This window comes from Cebus imitator, unplaced genomic scaffold, assembly GCF_001604975.1.
Source record: "Cebus imitator isolate Cc_AM_T3 unplaced genomic scaffold, Cebus_imitator-1.0 Scaffold30, whole genome shotgun sequence".
In the NCBI taxonomy this organism is placed as follows: Eukaryota; Metazoa; Chordata; class Mammalia; order Primates; family Cebidae; genus Cebus; species Cebus imitator.
In genome coordinates this window covers 9,587,673-9,605,681 of record NW_016107345.1, presented here as the reverse complement: position 1 = coordinate 9,605,681, position 18,009 = coordinate 9,587,673, and the positions used below count along the sequence as shown (strand labels likewise).

The window sequence follows — 18,009 nt, the reverse complement described above, 5'->3', positions numbered from 1 at the left end:
TAAGAATTCCCTGCAATAATCTTTTTAGTTGTCTTCAATGTATTGACAAGCTACAAGAAATCCCTGTAAAATATCATATATGTGATCCTAGAAGAAAAAAAACGCTTTTCACTTACACTTGTTTATGTTCTTCCTTCTTCTTCATCAAAAAAGTAGTCAGGAAAGAACTCACACAAGCCTGGTGCCAAACCTGGATGTGTGTCTGTGTCCAGGACTCTGATTCCTAAAAACATCAAGTCATCATGGAAGACATCAGGACCATTGAGAAGACAGTTGGGAAATCAGAGGGGGAGGGGGTCAAGAAGGATGAAGCCCTGCAATCATTTTTATTTCCCTGGTTTTCTCAGGATGGGGAATAAGAACTGTAGAAACCTGTACCTACAAAAGAAAATCCAAGGCAATGTAGGGATTCCACATCCTGAGCTTGCTTTGATAATATCTTCTTGCTAGCTATCCCCAATGTCTGATTTAGTTTCTCTTAGGGACAGCTATTCTGAAGGGTCTCGTCAGAGAAGCTTATTTGGTTTCTATTCGGCAAGGAATAAATGCATGATAAACTTTCCAGATAATGTTTATGTTTCAAATTGGTTTTTCAGTTCTTCTGCAATTCTTTCTCGTTTTCCTCACCTTCTAAGTCTGAAAAAGTAATTTTCCAAATTATTGAAAAATCAGGACCCTTTAGAATCTTATAGTCATTTGAAACAGATCAGGCTAACGGTTTAACCTGAAAGTGGAATGGATTTCCCACCAGGGTTCCCATAGTGAACGACTATGTTTTTGTAACCTAACACAATGAAGGGAGTTGTCACTAGATGATTCAGCTAGTTAGAATCTCAACTCCCTTTCTGGGGAGGAAATCTGAAGCATGGTGTTTGTATTAGAGGCTAGGGTCATGCTTATTTTGACTTTAGTTCTCCTTTATTAAAGCCAATCAGAGACTATGAACAGGGAGGGGGAGGGAAGGTCAACCGTCCACCTTGGCCAGAAGCAAGCAGTGTAGCCAAACAAAATCTGTCACTTTTTTTGGGCGTATGTCTTTCTAACACATATACTCACTCATTTTCTCTCTCTCTCTCTCTCTCTCTCTCACACACACACACACACACACACACACACACATGCACAGACACACATACACACACACACACATTTCAACTCTTCACTGCTATAAAGCTGTTCTTGGTAAAATTCCCTAGGGCAAAATCGACTGCTAACTTGAGTATTCAGTTCACTTAGTATCACTGGGAAATTTGCCATGTTGGACTTTGACAGCCACAAAAACCAGTCTGACTGAGAGTGGTGAGGCTATGAGATCTAGGTGGAGTATGAACTCACCAACTTGGAATGATTACTTGGAGAATGCTCACACTGCCTCTTATTCATGCTTTGGTTCAGGTCTCTGAGAGTGCTGAAGTCATAGAAATGTATAGCAGGAAGCTTTTTTATTCAGAACTCAACCACACAAAAAAATGCTCCTGTCACTACGGATCCCTGGAAAGTGGTGTCTAAAAATCAGCTGGGAGCAATCCAACCACATTTCTTGTCCTTGTAGCACCTTCAACTCCCAAATGATGGAATTCTCACTGGGCTGAACTTTAAATGGTATAAAAGCAGGAATGGAGAGTTCCACCCCAACCTTTCTGCAAAAAAGCAATCATATTTTATATAAGGTCAAAAGGCCATGTGAGGCAGGAGAATAGAGTCTGGAGCAGGGAACCTAAGGCTTTCCATGCTGACTTCCTAGAACTAAATTGAAAAGAAAACCCTAACTTTCCATGCCTCAGTAACAAAAGGACCAGAGGCTACTCCCCTTGACCTTTTGTGTGTGCAGATGGGAAACTGGCTGTCTAGGACAAATCAGACCGATTGCTGGTACAGTCTTCATTTGCAACTTTGTAACTTCACTCCAGCCTCTGAATGGTTGCTGTCCACAACCAGTCAGACTGATTGTGAGTGGAGTCTTCAGTTTGCATAGAAGTATAACTTTGTACCTTCATTCTACCCTCTGATTGGTTTCTTTCTGCAATCAATCAGATGTTTGCACAAGAGTGTGACCATTGTAACTTCACCTCAGCCTCTGGTTGGCTGCTTTTTGCAACCAATCAGAACTGACTGTGGGCTACCATTTCATTTACATGAGGTGAGCATGAAGTGCCCAACGGGAAACTTTCAAGGGGTAATTGCACCCAAGAAGATTCTGTATTTGGGCCCCGAGCTGCTGCTTGGGCCCAGTTCCACACTGTGGAGTGTGCTTTCATTTTCAATAAATCCCTGCTTTCGTTCTTTTGTTGTTTCGTTCGGCATTTTGTATAATTCTTTGTTCAAAACGCCCAGAACCTAGACAACTTACAGTCATGACCCTCTACCAGTGACACAGGTAGGGTCTAACTTTTACAAGTTAGACCAGGGTAAAGGAAACGAAAATTGGCTTTATTATTTCTCTCCTCTACTGAATCTAGAAAATTCTTTTAAAAACTTTTAGTTGCACACATCTCTGGTTTGTTGGTAGTTCTATTTTGCTACAATAAAACCAAGTTTGGAGAACAGGAGCTGTAGCTTTAATTTTGAGACATCAGGTTAACCTTAAGATCATGGATGGAATTAAAGTAGAATCCAAGTAATTAATGTCTCAAAATTATATTATTTATAAATGCCAAAGAAACAGTCCCTGAATCTGATCAACACTGTGGTAAAATCAGCCCAGTGAAGGAAAGAGCATGGGTACGTGAGTCAGGGGGCCCTGTGTAGGAGGAATCCAGGCCTGATCACTCACCAGCCTTGTGACTTTGGCTTGCCTGCTTAACCCAGATGAGCTTCAGTTTCCTCATCTATAAACAGCTTTGCACGGGGGAGATGTAAAATTAAATTACAATATCAGAGTGACTTTCACATGCCCACTCTCCATACTGTTTAATCATCTCTCTCTTGCTCCACACTCTTCTTCCCCTGAATGCACAGAACCTGGATACATATTACCCAGGAACCCTGAATGGTTTTTGTCATTCTCCCCAAAGGCAGCTGTGATCTGGGGAAGAGGGCCAGCAGGAGAGAACTTGCCACTTTTCCTAGGGAGGATCTTCTCTCCTATAAGATGAAGGGAGGAGCTGGAAGTGGCCTGCTGCTTCTCCCACCTCACAAAGAGAACCACCTGGTGAACCAGGATCACAAGGTGCAAACACATGAATTCATCAGTTCAAATTTTTTAGGGTTTGTTTTTAATTTTAATCAATGGTTTTCCTTCTCAACTGAAATGAAGCTTGCTGGACTTGTGTAGCCTCATGTATAAAACTAGAAAGTTGGGCCCCCTACATCGGTGGACTTCAACTCTGCTTGGGCACTAGAGTCATTTGGGGGACTTGCTTAAAAGGTAAATTCCTGGCCCCACCCACAGACATTCTGTTTCCCTTGGGATGAATCAGGATGTGTTGCTTTAGAAAACCATAGGCCATTTTCTGTTGAAAGTCAAATGATCTTTAAAGTCCCCCACATCTCACATGCCAGGCTCTATTAAACACAAGGAAATGATACTCAAGTAAGAACACGAGGGTCCATTCTCCTTCAAGTATTTGTGCACTAGTTGTCCTAGATGCCCTGGATGCCTTCAGCTCACCCATCCAACAGGAAGTCAGACTGCCCCTTCTGGGCAGCTAGCCTTCAGGAAGGGAGATCCAGAGCCACATCTTGAGCATAGGGCAGGCACCCCAGGAGGTGTCTTTTCTGCAAATGGCAACTGAGGCAGGGAAGAGATCTTGGCTTGATGAGCCATAAGCTGAGCAATGTTGAACTAAAATTACCAGAGAGAGATGGGGAATCGGTAATTAATTCTGGTTTAATTGGGCCAACAGAGCCTATTTTTCAGCCCAAGAATAACTTGAGCTACAGCCTAAAGTGAGTAGGAAGCCAGGAAGCTGTGTGTAAGGTGGTTTTACACTGCTCCCTGCCTCTGAGGCTCTTTACTGTCGTTGTCCGCTGTGATGATAGTTTCAAATAAAGGACAGCAACTAGCTTCCCTGCCTGGTCCCACACTCACCTTTCCCTGAGAACAACTTCTCTTCCATGTACCTGGTTGCAGGGATGGCTCCCAGCAACCCTGTTTATGAAACCCCATAGGCATGGACACCTGGCCTGGTCTTGTCCAATGCATGTCCCTTCCCTCACAATCTGGACTTGGGATGAATCTCTTGAACTGAGAAAGCCATAAAATTCAGAATTGTCAGTAGCCATATTTTTTTGTGTGAACTGACAAGCAGAGAAAATAAGACCGCACAAAGAAAAATAAAGTATATGGATAGAAAGAGTCAAAAATGCAAAATATGGAGTAGGACATTCCGAATTTCCTGCAGAGCTTTGTTCCCCTTGTCCAAGAGTTCAATCATCCTATCTGCATCTCCACCTTTGAAGTTCATAATTAATGCCCTGTTGTTTTAGGTAACTCAACTGGCTTCTGTTACTATAATCAAAATGCTCTAATGAACATGGTTACTATATAGGAATCATCACATTTGTCATGTTCAAATGAGTAAGAAACTAGTGCCTTTCCAACAAGGAAGGGGAAATACTGAGGAAAAATACAACAGGGGTACAGGAGGCCTGAGTTCAAATCTTCCTCTTAGAATCCCACAACCACATAGAATCATAGACTGCTTATGCTGGTTCTAAAAGGTAACCTAATTCCACTGCCAACTAGCTAGATGATCTTGGGAAGAGTTTTTAACACCTGTGAGATTAACTATAAAATAGCCATAATGATTCCATGAAGGTGTGGGAGCTAAACCATTCACTCTATTGAGGTGTCTTTCAGCACGAACATCTATATAAGCAAAAGGAATTTCCTCTGGAATTATTCTTGAAACCTCATTCTGTGCATGAAAAGGTTGAAAGAGCTAACCCTAGGGAGCATATACCAGCTGCTTATGGTAATGATAGGTAAAATTGAACATTTTCTAATTTAATTATAGCAAATGTCAATTTTCCCTAACCTTTCATAAGATGTTTTGACTTTGCTTAAACACAAGTAAACTTAGAACTGAACATATTCAACTTTCCTATTCATATGAACAAAATTATTTGGCAAACATTAATTGAGAGCCAACTAAATGCCTGACACTATGCTAGCTGCTGTGCCCTCAAAGAGGAAGACAGAAGATCCCTGCTCTCTGAGACTTCAGTGGAGATGGGGAGGCTAAGGAGGATATGCACTTGTGCATCATGGTGTGATTGGGGCTGCCATGCAGGTTCGCTGTGTTAAAGAACAAAGTGGGAGTCATGAGCAGGATGAGGATAGAGTGGAGGGGGGAAGCAGGCAGGGGCATGATGAAAGGTATCATGGGTTAAGTAAAAGTTCAGTCAGGTAACAAGGCAGGGATAGGGTAGGCTGGGCAGGAATGGCAGGCCTTTCTGGCAGTTTTGGCATATCCAAAACACAGGGCTGAGAACCGGCAGTTCATGCTCTGGAACCTGAAGTTTTGTGATGCAGTAAAAACTGCTGCTTCCAAGGGTATCATGGATTGAGGTTGGTCCCAGAAGGGATGACGAAGCTGGAAATGAGTTTTACTGTAACTGGGGGAAGTTCAGTATTTTAAAATTGGTCGGGAAAGATAATAAAGGAATCCAACATATACTGGAGTGATAAAATCCAGGAAAAGTAAATATAATGAATCACAGATACATTAGAGACATCTCCTCTGAGAGAGTGGGCTGATAAAAATAGTAAATAATAAGTAACACATATTGAGTGATTGCTAAATGCCAGATGCTTCAAGCTTTACACACATTGACTCACTTCTGCATATCACAACCCGATGAGGCAGATTCTATTATTTGTCTCTCAGTAAGGTCCTCTCCTTCTCCCACCTATTCCCCTTTTCTGCTCTTATCACCATCTAACACCCTCTGTATTTTACTTACTGTTATTTCTTATTTGCCTCTCTCTGATAGAGTGGATACTCCTAAAAGGCAGGAATGTTGTTTGTGTTGCTTACTGCTATATCGCCAGCAGTTAGAACATACAGTAGGAACAAATAGATGTTGGTAAATGAATGAATTATAGAAATAGAGGTACCCGGTACACAATGGTTAATAACTTGCCCCAGATCAAACAACCAGGCAGTGGGAGGGCCTGGAAGCAATGGTGTGAGTGGCCGAGATATTTTTGGGCTCACAGAGAGGCATCATGAAATTGAGGGTGGGGAGACTGGAGCATCAGCCTGGTTAAAAAGAGCCTTAAAAACTCATAGATTCACTTATTTATTCATTCAACTACTCAGTGCTATTTAATGAGCACCTGTTATGCACCAGACATGCTCCAGGCACTGGGGAAACAATAGTGGACGAGGCAAATGGTGTCCTCTCAGTGGGGAGGGGAAGGGAGATGACAACAGAAAAGGGAACAAGCAAATACGCAGAATAGCTTCAGAGGCTGATAAATTCTGTGATGATAATACAGCAGGGTAACGTGATGGAGCACAGCTGGAGATGGGAGGAATGTCTTCACTAGATAGGTCATCAGAGAGAACTTCCTTGACAAAGTTACATATGAGCAGCATCATACAGCATGTATATATATTTTTTTTTTCTGGGGAGAGGGTTTTATTATAAGATTTTCAAAAAATTTTTTATTTTTTAATTTTTAAGATTCTCAAAAACCTGCTAAGAACAACTAATCTAGTCCTGCTTTTTGTCTTATAGATTAGGAAACAGTCCTGGAATGTAAGTTACTGCACAGAGTCCACACAGCTGGAATATAGCAGAGTTGTGGTTCTTACTCCAGGCTTTCTCTTTCCAGGACCCTCAGTCTTCTCCATGCCCTACTGATTTGGAGATGGGGGAAAGAAGACAAAAGGAGATTTAAACACTTGGGGGCAAAGTCGTTGTATTAATCTATTTTCACACTGCTATAAAGAACTGCCTGAGACTGGGTAATTTATAAAGGAAAAGGTTTAATTGACTCACAGCTCTGCATGGCTGGGGAGGCCTCAGAAAACTTACAGTCAAAGTAGAAGGTGAAGGAGAAGCAAGACACCTTCTTCACAAGGCAGCAGGAATGAGGCATGTCAAGAGAAGGGGGAAGAGCTGATTATAAAACTGTCAGATCTCATGAGAACTCACTCACTATCACAAAACAGCACAGGAGAAACTGCCTCCATATTTCAGTTCCCTCCACCTGGTCTCACTCTTGACATATGGGGAATATGGGGATTACAGTTCAAGATGAGATTTGGGTGGGGACACAAAGCCTAACCATATCAGTTAAGAATCACTTTCCCCCATTTTGGCCCCAGGTGGGATAGATCAGCAGAGAGGAGGATTGCAATGATTACGTTTCAACAACAACTCCGTCATTCACCCATAGCGCCCAGGCTGTCACCAGTGCAATCCTGTCTCCAAGCCATCAGGCCGAGCACACGTTTCCCTGTCGTTGAACGCAGTGACACTCTTACGAGGATTTACCTGCCTCCACCTGAGCAGGTGGGCGCTTCCAGGTTTCTCGACTCCATTGATTTATTTCCTCAGGCCATCCTGGATCCTGGCCTCACCCCTGTTAGTGTGCTGAGGCCACACTTCTTGGGCCGTCCTCCCATCCCATGCCATGTCACTAACCACAAGCTGGTGTCCACAAATTTGGTATGTGTCCCGCCCTCTAGTTTCAGGCCAAATCCTTCAGATGCTAGATTCGCCAGCCTCACTCACCTTCTTCTTCTAAACTAATGCCTCCCTACCTTGGCCCTTTTCTATTTTTCTGTATTCTCTATCCTGTCCTGGTGACAAGGCCCTCCAGTCCTGGCCCCACCCGGCCACCCTGTGCACCTCCCACTGCCATCCACTGGCTGGTGCAATCTGCTGTTCAAGCCTTAAATTTATTCAGTAACCAGCCCCTCCTTCTGCAAGGTAACCACCTAGAAAGTTAGTCTAAAACTCTTTCTCTGCCTTTGTGTGGGGAGTCTGTGTAAGCTGGTCTCAGGATCTGGCTGGGTAAACCATCTGTTTACCTCTATGTGGGTTCTTACATTCCTAGTCAGTTCAGTTTCTCTGAACCTCGTTTCTCCACTCTGCTTACCAAATCCGTTTCTCTTGTTTTCTTCTCCCCCCCTCCCTTCCTTCCTTCCTTCCTTCCTCCCTCCCTCCCTCTCTCTCTCCTTCCTTTCCTTCCTTCCTTCCTCCCTCCCTCCCTCTCTGCCTCCTTCCCTTCCTTCCTTTTTCCCTTCCTCCCTCCCTCCTTTCCTCTTCCCCTCTCTCCCATTCTCTTCCTCCCCCTTGTCTTCTTCCTTTTATTTTTGCTCCATGCTTTAGGCCTTCCTTGGCCCTTCCTGGCATTGCTTTTCATGACAGCAACACTCAATAATTTTTAAAAAGCACCTGAGCCCTTCTTGTTGACTGATGCCACCTTTGTTGTGGTGTAAATTGTTTTGGAGGCAGAAGTCCAGAAAGGCTGAACACGGAAATCCGTCCTACAGAGCTTGCTGTAGGCGGAGGAAAGAAAGTTGTCCCGCAGTTTTCCCAACAGCCTCCTCAAATCCATGGCTGACGTCTCTGAAACCTGTATTTAATAGACAGTGAAATGGGCTCAGGAGATTTGCCCCAGGCTGTAAATTAAATCAGCGCAAAGGTAGAAATGAACACAAAGCTCTCAGATTGGAAGCTGTCCAGACAGCCGCCTGGAGCAGGGGCACAGCCCACTGTCGTTCAGGGCCTCAACCAGGGCTCTCGCATGGCGGGCACTTGGCAGTTACTGGAAAGTCATGTAAGGCTTTCCTGTTGATTCTTTATCTTGTGGAGGAGTTGCACACTCCTCAATGCCTTGTTCCAGATTAATCATTTTCCCTGTTGCCTATGACTGAGGCTGTTTCTCACGTCCTGCCCCTGGTTTTGCCTGTCCCAAGGATTTCGTCTGAAGGGCGGGACATTCCCCAGGCCTCCCGGCACCACAACCGGAGCCTGCGGTCAGGACCAATGAAAGCAAAGTACCTCATCCACTCAGTGACTAAGAATCGCAGTATTTAAGAGGCAGCAGGAATGGGCTGAGAGTGCCTTTTGCTTTCCCCACAGAAGGGCACACTTTCGTCTAATTTGGGGTATCACTGCGCTGAAGACAAAGAGAAGGAGGAGAAAACCCAGCAGACCACCATGTGCTACGGCAAGTGCGCCCGATGCATCGGACATTCTCTGGTGGGGCTCGCCCTCCTCTGCATTGCAGCGAATATTTTGCTTTACTTTCCCAATGGGGAAACAAGGTATGCCTCTGAAAACCACCTCAGCCGCTTCGTGTGGTTCTTTTCTGGCATCGTAGGAGGGGGCCTGCTGGTAAGTCATTCAGGATTATTACTGAATTCTTTCCTGTTTCCTGGATGTTTTCGTTATGTATTTTCATGGAAAGTGTCCTGTAATGCATATTTCCAAATCAAGCGACTTTTTTTTGTTGTTTTTGTTGTTCATTCCTTTGGAAGCAGATTATACAAAAGTGAGATAGGTACAGCATAGCATAGTAATTTTATTAGGTGTTGTTTCACAAAACCCTCTTTCAACTGAAAGTGAACTGCCTTTTTGCTAACTCTGTAGCTAGAAGACAGATATTCGCTTTTAAATCAGATTTGAGAGACTATAGAGTTTCTACTACAGCGGGTAGTCATTTAACATTTGCTCTGGGGAGCCGGGAGGGGTTGGCTGGTTCTCTGCCTAAATCAACAATTTTGATTCCAAATTCTCTGCTGTTTATTTTCAGTCATCTGTGATAGGAAAAAATAATGAACTGTGAGTGCATTGCTGTTTTAAAAGAACTCAAAGCTTTCTTCTTTCTGTAATGCTGGGGTGTGGTGTCTAGGAAAAGCCCTACAGTTAGCAGCAGGTCTGTGTCTGAAGCTAATAGTGGAATGTGTTTTTTTTTCCAAGATTTGTTTTTAATTGAAGTGAGAAGAATTTGTCTGCCAACCTGGGAGCTGAAAGCATTAGCTTCAACCACAGCATGGAAAGAATGTGGACAAACTTAAGTTTGCTGGTTTAAAATGCTGGGATTAAGAATTTTAAAGAGAAATTTTATGGAATGATACCATATATTTTCTTAAGTAAAAGCTATTAAAACATTTAAACCTAATACACTGATTATGGCATGGCAAATCTGCCCTAAATTATTTATTTAATGACATTTAATTTAATTTAATTAGATGGGATTTCGCTATGCTGCCCAGGCAGATCTTAAACTCCTGGGCTCAAGTGAAACTCCTACTTTGGCCTTTCAAAGTGCTGGGATTACAGGCATGAGCCACTGTGCCCATCTGCCTCAAATTTAAGTATTATCATGTTAACATAATTATTAGTCTTAAACATAATATAAAACTTAAGTTTCTTTTGATCGTGAACCTAAAGTATTTCATATTTACTTTAAGAACAATATTGTTAAGATAAAACTATGTGTTTGTGTAGTCAAGGAAGAATTTCGTATTTATTATATATAGCTTTCATCTCTCCTATTTACAAAAATGTTTCAGTTATTCTATTAAATAGAATTTAATTTTGTTGGTATCTTCTGCATTTTAGAAGCATTAAAAATCAGATTTAGAGGTAGGGCATAATGTTTCCAAAACAGGGATTGTACCTGGGGCTGTGTGATGAACTCTTGTGGAATAAACACATTTACAGTTTATTATTCTACTACTCCCATGTTACACCCTCACCCTAAAAATATCTTTGACAGAGATTACATCAAAACAAGCAGGTATGATATGACATTTAGAGGTTTTTTTTTTTTTTTTTTTTTTTTTTTCTTTAAGGGTTTTTTTTTTTTTTTTTTTTTTTCCTGCTCAGAGGTTTACATTCTTTGACATACTTGGTCAATCTAATCAAAGCCAGTTAACATCATTGGAAATAAGTGTATTTTACCAAGAGATGCCGAACCCGACCCATATCAGCCTGGGCAAGTCAGTGACTTGACTTGTTTGTTTCCTAACCAGATGCTCCTGCCAGCATTTGTCTTCATTGGGCTGGAACAGGATGACTGCTGTGGCTGCTGTGGCCATGAAAACTGTGGCAAACGATGCGCGGTAGGTCCTCCTGCCTGGCTGGTGAAAATGACTCCTAAGATGTAGCTGTGACACTCTGTGGCTCACTTCCTTTGTTTCTCCTTTTCCCTAGATGCTTTCTTCTGTACTGGCTTCTCTCATTGGAATTGCAGGATCTGGCTACTGTGTCATTGTGGCAGCCCTGGGCTTAGCAGAAGGACCACTATGTCTTAATTCCTTCGGCCAGTGGAACTACACCTTTGCCAGCACCGAGGGCCAGTATGTAATTATTCTCTGACTGGCTACACATTTTAATACAACATGTATATACAGTGGCAGCTCCATCAACTCCATCAAACCAGACAGGCACCCAGTCATCCATTCATCCACCCACCTAGCCAGTGTTTATTCTCACTGACTCAAGCATGGGTTAGGCAATAGATGTCCAAGGATGGATGCTCAGTGCCTGACCTAAACAAGTTCTTCTTCTTTTTTTTTTTTTTCCAGAGACAGGGTCTCTATCTGTCACCCAGGCCTGAATGCAGTGGTACAATCATAGCTCACTGTGGCCCAAACTCTTGGGCTTAAGTGATCCTGCTTCCATAGCCTCCCAAATACAAAGTGCTTTTGAATAGATTCAATAATTCAGTCCTCATAATAACTCTAAGAAGTGACTTCCTATTTTAAAGATGAGGAAACAAAGTCACAGATATAGATGAAGTAACTCATCTAAGGTCACATTGCCAGAAAGTGGCAGTTAGCATTTGAACCCAGGCAGTCTGGCTGTAGAGTTTGTGTTCATATAGCTCATCTCGGTTACTTCATACATTATACCAGAACACTCAGCTAATTAAATGTAACACATTTTACTATGTTATAGGAAAGTATTATAGAATCCATATATAATAAGAATGGCACCTATACGAATTTAACCGAAGCCCAGGGCAAATTTTGCCCTTGCCCCTATACACACATATATACTCACATGTAACATAAGAACTATGTACAAATCTCCCTTTTTAAGTTATTAAGCTCTATTAAAAAAAGGCCTATTCACAACCTTAACATCGGGATAATTTGAGATGTTCCACCATTCTATATTGATACCTATTTTATTAGTTATCAAGAGAAAAACAGAAATGGGACAGCTGATAGAAACAGGTGTATGTGGTGATGAATGAATGACATGTTTCTTGGAGCAGGAGTTGATTCTGAGTTTTTTTTTCCCCCTATTGAACTTTCAGAAGTTGAATTTTAAAAGGTTTAGTTTGAGGTTCATGATTAAAAATAATATTAATAATGGATTTGAATTGCCCTTATATTATCAAGGGCATTTGTCTCCATGAATTTTATAGCATGTAGTGAGGATATATGAATCTCATAAATTTAGCATAGTCATGAGGTCATAAGTTTGAATTAGCTGGGTTCAATCCCAGCTCTGCACTTATCTACAGGAAAAGGTATACTGAGCTCTCTCCATCTCAGTTACTCCACTGATAAAATAAAATCAATGGCAATTGTCATGAGAATTAATGAGATAAAATGTTCCCCACAGAGGCTGCCACATTGTGAGTGACTGCTACTGTTAGCTGTTAATATTATCTGCTAGCTTACAATGAACATAACCCATTGGTAGCCTTTGAAAGAAAAGAAGTTTGAAATTTTTGTGTTCAAAATTGTGATCAATCATGACTCATCTTTTATCAGAATATACCGGATGTACTAGTAGAAAATGGTTATTCACATATGCACAAACATATAAAACTATTGCACAAACCAACTTCTAAGAAAAGTCATGACTTATGCAGCCAGAATGCAGGGAGAGGTGGTAGTATCACTAAATGGTTTTTATAGCTATTTGACTGCCTGCCCCTCCCATTATCCACTCTGGGTTCTACAAGAAACTTTCCTCCTTTTCTATGTCATCTTTCACTTAAAGCTGTCCAAGGATTTCAATATGGGAAATAACTAACAGTCACAAGTCACAGGTTAGTTGCCTGGGAGCCAGGTAGAGCCAGAGAAGTTTTTTTTACGTTACGACCTGAAAATATAGCTTTTTGTTCTGTTGACATGCAGAAAGACAAGGCCACAAAAGCAGAACTTTTTTTTGAAATGAAAAACTATAATCTCTGACTGGCTCAATGAACTATTCTAGAGTTAGGCCTTTAATTCCAAGCCCCTTTGTTCTATTGTGGCAGGAAGTCGTGATAAGGAAAGAATTATACCAGGCCTCTTTGTGGAATTGAGTAAAACCTTGATTTTCCCACATGATTGTATTCTGTTTCATTAAGAATCCAAATACTCTGTAGCAAAGGCTGAAATTCTAGGAGAGCTATCAGAGGTAGAATTTTTCAGACTGGAAGAATATCCAGGTTTTTAGAAAATCTACTAAATCTCATATGTCTATAGCCAGAGATGACCTAAGCATGATTTGCTGACATTTCACAAAGTAACTTCATGTTGTTATTTATCATTCAACTGCTTTTAAAATGTGTTGAGTGCTTATTGTGTGTCAGATACTGTTCTAGCGGATATACAATGACGGATAGGTCTGGCTCCTACCTTCATGGAGCTCAGCCTTATTGAATAGATACATAAGCAGGTGTTCTCCCTGGACTAGGTTAGGCACCCTTCCTCTGTGGCTCCTCCATACTTTGTTTACCAATCAGCATGTCTGTTGCATTGAGATTACCTGTGACTTGTCTTTTCCCTTAGGAGCTATGCTCTTCCAGGAAAGAGACCATGCCCTGCATTCCATTATATCCCCAGCTCTGGCTCAGTGTCAGACTCACACTGAGTGCTCAATAATCTTTGTTGAATGAGTGAATGCAATGTGTTACATGCTATTATGGACACAGGCACAGCATCATGAAAGTGATAAGGCATCAGCTGGGCGCTGTGGCTCATGCCAGTAATCTTAGCACTTTGGGACGCTGATCACTTGAACCCAGTAGGTAGAGGTTGCAGTGAGCCAAGATTGCACCATTGCACTCTAGTCTGGGCAACAGAGCAAGGCTCCATCTCAAAAAAAAAAAAAAAAAAGCCAAGAGCTATCAAATTAGTTGGGTTTAATCCCTGTGCTTTACATTGCAAATTTACTTATTCCTTAAAAGCAAAAAATAGCTTTGTTCAAAAGGCCTCAATTGAAAAATTCTAGCATATCATATCTCCAAACTTGCCAGAATTTGGATAATTTTCAAAAGGAACAAATTGAGATGTAATAAAATGATCTAAATTAATATTTTAAAGTTCAAAAAAACTAACCTAAAAAGATTGTATTTTCTAAATATTCACTCAGTATTGAATACAAATATCCATCTTTTATCCCAATGACAACAATAAAATTGGAAAACTGTTTTAAAAAACACCTATAATTACTTTAACACATGAATTGTTTTCATTTTTCCACATTTGTTCTTAGTTTACATATATATGTATATGTGTATATATATATATATATATATATATATATACACATGAATTTTACCTAGCATAAATTTTACACAGCATAAATACAGTTCTGCATTTTTGTTTTCATTCATAAGAATTAAGATATCTGTTAGGGAATATCATTATAAGGTGAGAATTTCTGACCATGTAATCCTAGATTAGGGGCAAAAATTCTAAATTATAATTTTATGTTTATCATTACAACAGGATCTGGGCAAAATTCCTCCATTTTGTAGAGTGATATGCATTGGAAGAAACTTATACAGGATATTGAATAATTCATTCCTTTTTTTCTGAATGAAAAACCACCAAACCAAAAAAAAAAAAAAGTAGTTTCAGAGGCATCCCCTTAAGTATGGCCATGTGTCAAAAGTTTCTCTTTTTACTCACAGGTACCTTCTGGATACGTCCACATGGTCCCAGTGCTCTGAGCCCAGGCATGTTGTGGAATGGAATGTATCTCTGTTTTCTATCCTCTTGGCTCTTGGTGGAATCGAATTCATCTTGTGTCTTATTCAAGTAATAAATGGAGTGCTTGGAGGCATATGTGGCTATTGCTGCTCTCGCCAACAGGTAAGAACCTGTGTGAAAATGAGGTAGTCTGGCCCTGGTGTTAATATACCATTGTTTTCATCATAAAGAAAAAGACAAAACCAAACATGCTTAACCTACCAGCGTTTATTCTTATATCGTATTTGTAGCAACACAATCACAGCATTCACTTTAGCTGTCAGTAATAAGCTTCCCTGAGTCTCACAGTCACAGGGTTGTCTTAATTCTTTGAAGTTGGCTCTGTGTACATAGGAACATGCTGTCCATAGACACAGCCCTCCCTTCAGGATCTAATTCACTGCCCCTACTCTGGCTGCAGAGACAGAAAAAAAGATGTCTGCTCTTTGTTTGCTGCCATGTTCCCAGCTAGTATACACAAGTAGTAACCAACCATTCAATGCATCAGGCACTATGCTAAACCTGTTTTTCAGATAAGACTCAAATATTAAGCAATATGCTTAAGATCACCTAGTTAGGAAATAACAGCCTTCAAACCTTGAGTCATTTTATGCAAAAGCTCTTACTTTTAACCTGTATTCCACACTTGCTGTTCTGTTGGATTTTCTGCAATTCCTTCGTTATAAGGAGTCATAAAAATGCCCAAGCAATAAGTATGAAAAACCACTAGTAGCCTTTGAACAACGGCTCATGAAAAGCCTTTCATTTTGAAAGAAAACCAGGAAGCCCTTGTTTCCTGAGGATATGATTTAGGAGAGAAAAATGCATTTGTTTGTAGAAGTGAAAGCTCTTGTTTCTATATCCTCCTAAAATATATATTATGGAACTGATGGAAGCCCAGCTTTGATCCTAGCTTTAAGGAGAGTATTCTATATCTTTTATTTTTCTAAACCATTTACTCCTCAGGTGCCAGATCAGTTAACTTTCTTTAAAAAAACACAAAAACCTAATGAAAACTAAAAGTCCATTGTTACCACAAAAAACTTTGCTGAAAATAAAAGGAAACTTTCTGCAATTTTTGAGGGAAAGTTAAAATGAAAATATAGTTTTCCATATCAGGCAAGTATAGCAAGATTAATAATTTCTTCCAGAAATTTCCAAGAAAATAAGTGAATGGGAAACCTTCAATATTGAGTTTCTTTCAAGAAATATGGTTGGGGAAGGGCAGAGAATAATTCTCTAGAGACTACTGTAACGCAGCTTACCTCTAGCCTTGAATTTCATACAAGACAGAGTTCAAACTAAGTGAGTACTTGTACTAAATGCACTCAGTACCTTTTGGGTACAAGCATAAAGAGCCAATGACCAAAATGGCTGAAGTGATTTGGCAAGGACTGATACTCTCTTCTGTTTCCCAGCTGAGTCACTATAGGGATGGCTTCTTCCCAGATACTGCAGGGAAGATCTGTTACCTTTATTCATAGGACAAAAGACACTTTCATAGGGCAGGGCTTTTCATGTAGAAGGGTCAGGTCCATAACTCTGTAGCATTTAATTTGAAAGGTTACCCACATTGAGCTCACACCAGTGTGAAACTTCCATGGCATTATCTTTTAAATCCCTAAGATTAAAACCCCACACAAACATATTCAAGGCAACCCAGCATCAGTATCCTATAGTTTCCATGGGCCCTTTCTGTGGCTTTTACTCATGGAGGACAAGGGAGCTGGTTTTGTTTAGGAAACATTTTGTGAGCATTGTCTAAGCCCTAAGTGTGGTTGGCCTAAGCTTTGCTGAAGCTGAGATCAGTCTGTTTTATGTTTGCTTAAAATAGAAATTTAAAGAACTAAAATGTCATTATTATTTATCCTGATTATAACCTAATGGCATTTTATTTTCTTTACAGCAATATGACTGCTAAAAGAACCACCCCAGGACAGAACCACAATCTTCCTCTATTTCATTGTAATTTATATATTTTACTTGTATTAATTTGTAAAACTTTGTACTAGTGTAACATACTCCCCATATTCTGCTTTTACAAAGGCCTATAAAAACTGGCATATTCACTGGATGTCAGTGTTTAAATTTAATAAACTTTTTTTTGTTTGTTTTTTAAGGAATGAGGAAACAAACCACCCTCTGGGGGTAATTTACAGACTGAGTGACAGTCCTCAGTATATCTGAGATAAGCTCTGTAATGCTTTGGATAAAAATCACATTCCAATCACTATTGTATATATGTACATGTATTTTTTAAATTAAAGATGTCTGGTTGCTTTTTATAAGACCGAGAAGGAGAAAAATCCAGCAACCTGGAAAGATTTTTGTTTTCACTGCTTATATGATGTTTCTCATTAATATACTCATAAATTTCTAATAAGAGGCCTTTTGAACTGCCTTGTGTTCTGTGAGAAACAAATACTTAGAGTGGAAGGACTGATTGAGAAAGTTCCAATCTAAATGAATGCATCAAAACTTACAATGCTGCCAGTTGTTGTGAGTACTATCAGACTCTAATTTTTCTAACATATGAAAGGACTTTTGTCCGCCAAAGATGACTACGAGGGATCATGTGTTTTAAAAAAGAAAGGCTAAGATGATTGGGCAAGAAGAAAGATGGGAAACTGAATAAAGCAGTTGATCAGCATCATGGGAACGGGGAGGAGTCAGGGTAAGAGGACCACAAGGAAATACCCTCAAAACTCACTTGTTTACAACAAAATAAAGTTTCACTACCATTTTGTTGTTGTTTAGTTTCATTGTTTTTAAAGTTCTCTTCTCTCCCCCCTTTTTTCCACTCTGCAGGTTATGTGGCCCCTATTGCTAAAGGCTTCCTATCTTTTGGTTTCTTTATCCTACTCTTTCTACCTCATCCTCTTCCTCCTCTTCTTTCTCTGCTGTCTGTAAATTGCCATTGCTGTACCTGTGAGATCATCACCCTAGTTAGGCAGCGGTCCTTTCTACCAGGTGCTGCAGGTATCAGCCTCCCTGGAAGGATAACAGACATTTTTCTCCCTACCATACAGGGTTAGGCTCTTTCAAGTGACAGGATTTTGGACTTATTGGAAAATTTCTATAGAAATGTTCTGCTTTTGGTGTTCATTGGTCCAGATAA

The 18,009-nt window shown here is 40.5% G+C and overlaps 1 protein-coding gene across 2 annotated transcripts; it reads left to right on the top strand.

The window, feature by feature from the left end:
• Positions 1 to 8,574: 8,574 nt before the first annotated feature.
• Positions 8,575 to 17,632, top strand: TM4SF1 (transmembrane 4 L six family member 1). Of its 2 annotated transcripts, none has more exons than XM_017523830.2 (5): positions 8,575 to 9,300; positions 10,944 to 11,033; positions 11,125 to 11,270; positions 14,834 to 15,014; positions 16,798 to 17,632. In XM_017523830.2, the coding sequence occupies exons 1-5, from the start codon at positions 9,124 to 9,126 to the stop codon at positions 16,810 to 16,812; spliced, it is 609 nt and encodes a 202-aa protein (XP_017379319.1). In that variant the 5' UTR covers positions 8,575 to 9,123; the 3' UTR covers positions 16,813 to 17,632. The 2 variants fall into 2 exon arrangements, with proteins under 2 accessions (XP_017379319.1, XP_017379320.1); XM_017523831.2 differs by having other exon boundaries at positions 14,834 to 15,037.
• Positions 17,633 to 18,009: the final 377 nt, after the last annotated feature.

Bases quoted from the DNA above. Each gene is read 5' to 3' on its own strand.
- TM4SF1 (XM_017523831.2), top strand. From the start codon at position 9,124: ATGTGCTACGGCAAGTGCGCCCGATGCATCGGACATTCTCTGGTGGGG. The intron at 9,301-10,943 runs GTAAGTCATTCA...TTTCCTAACCAG, and splicing joins TCGTAGGAGGGGGCCTGCTG to ATGCTCCTGCCAGCATTTGT. The intron at 15,038-16,797 runs GTAGTCTGGCCC...TTTTCTTTACAG, and splicing joins AGAACCTGTGTGAAAATGAG to CAATATGACTGCTAAAAGAA.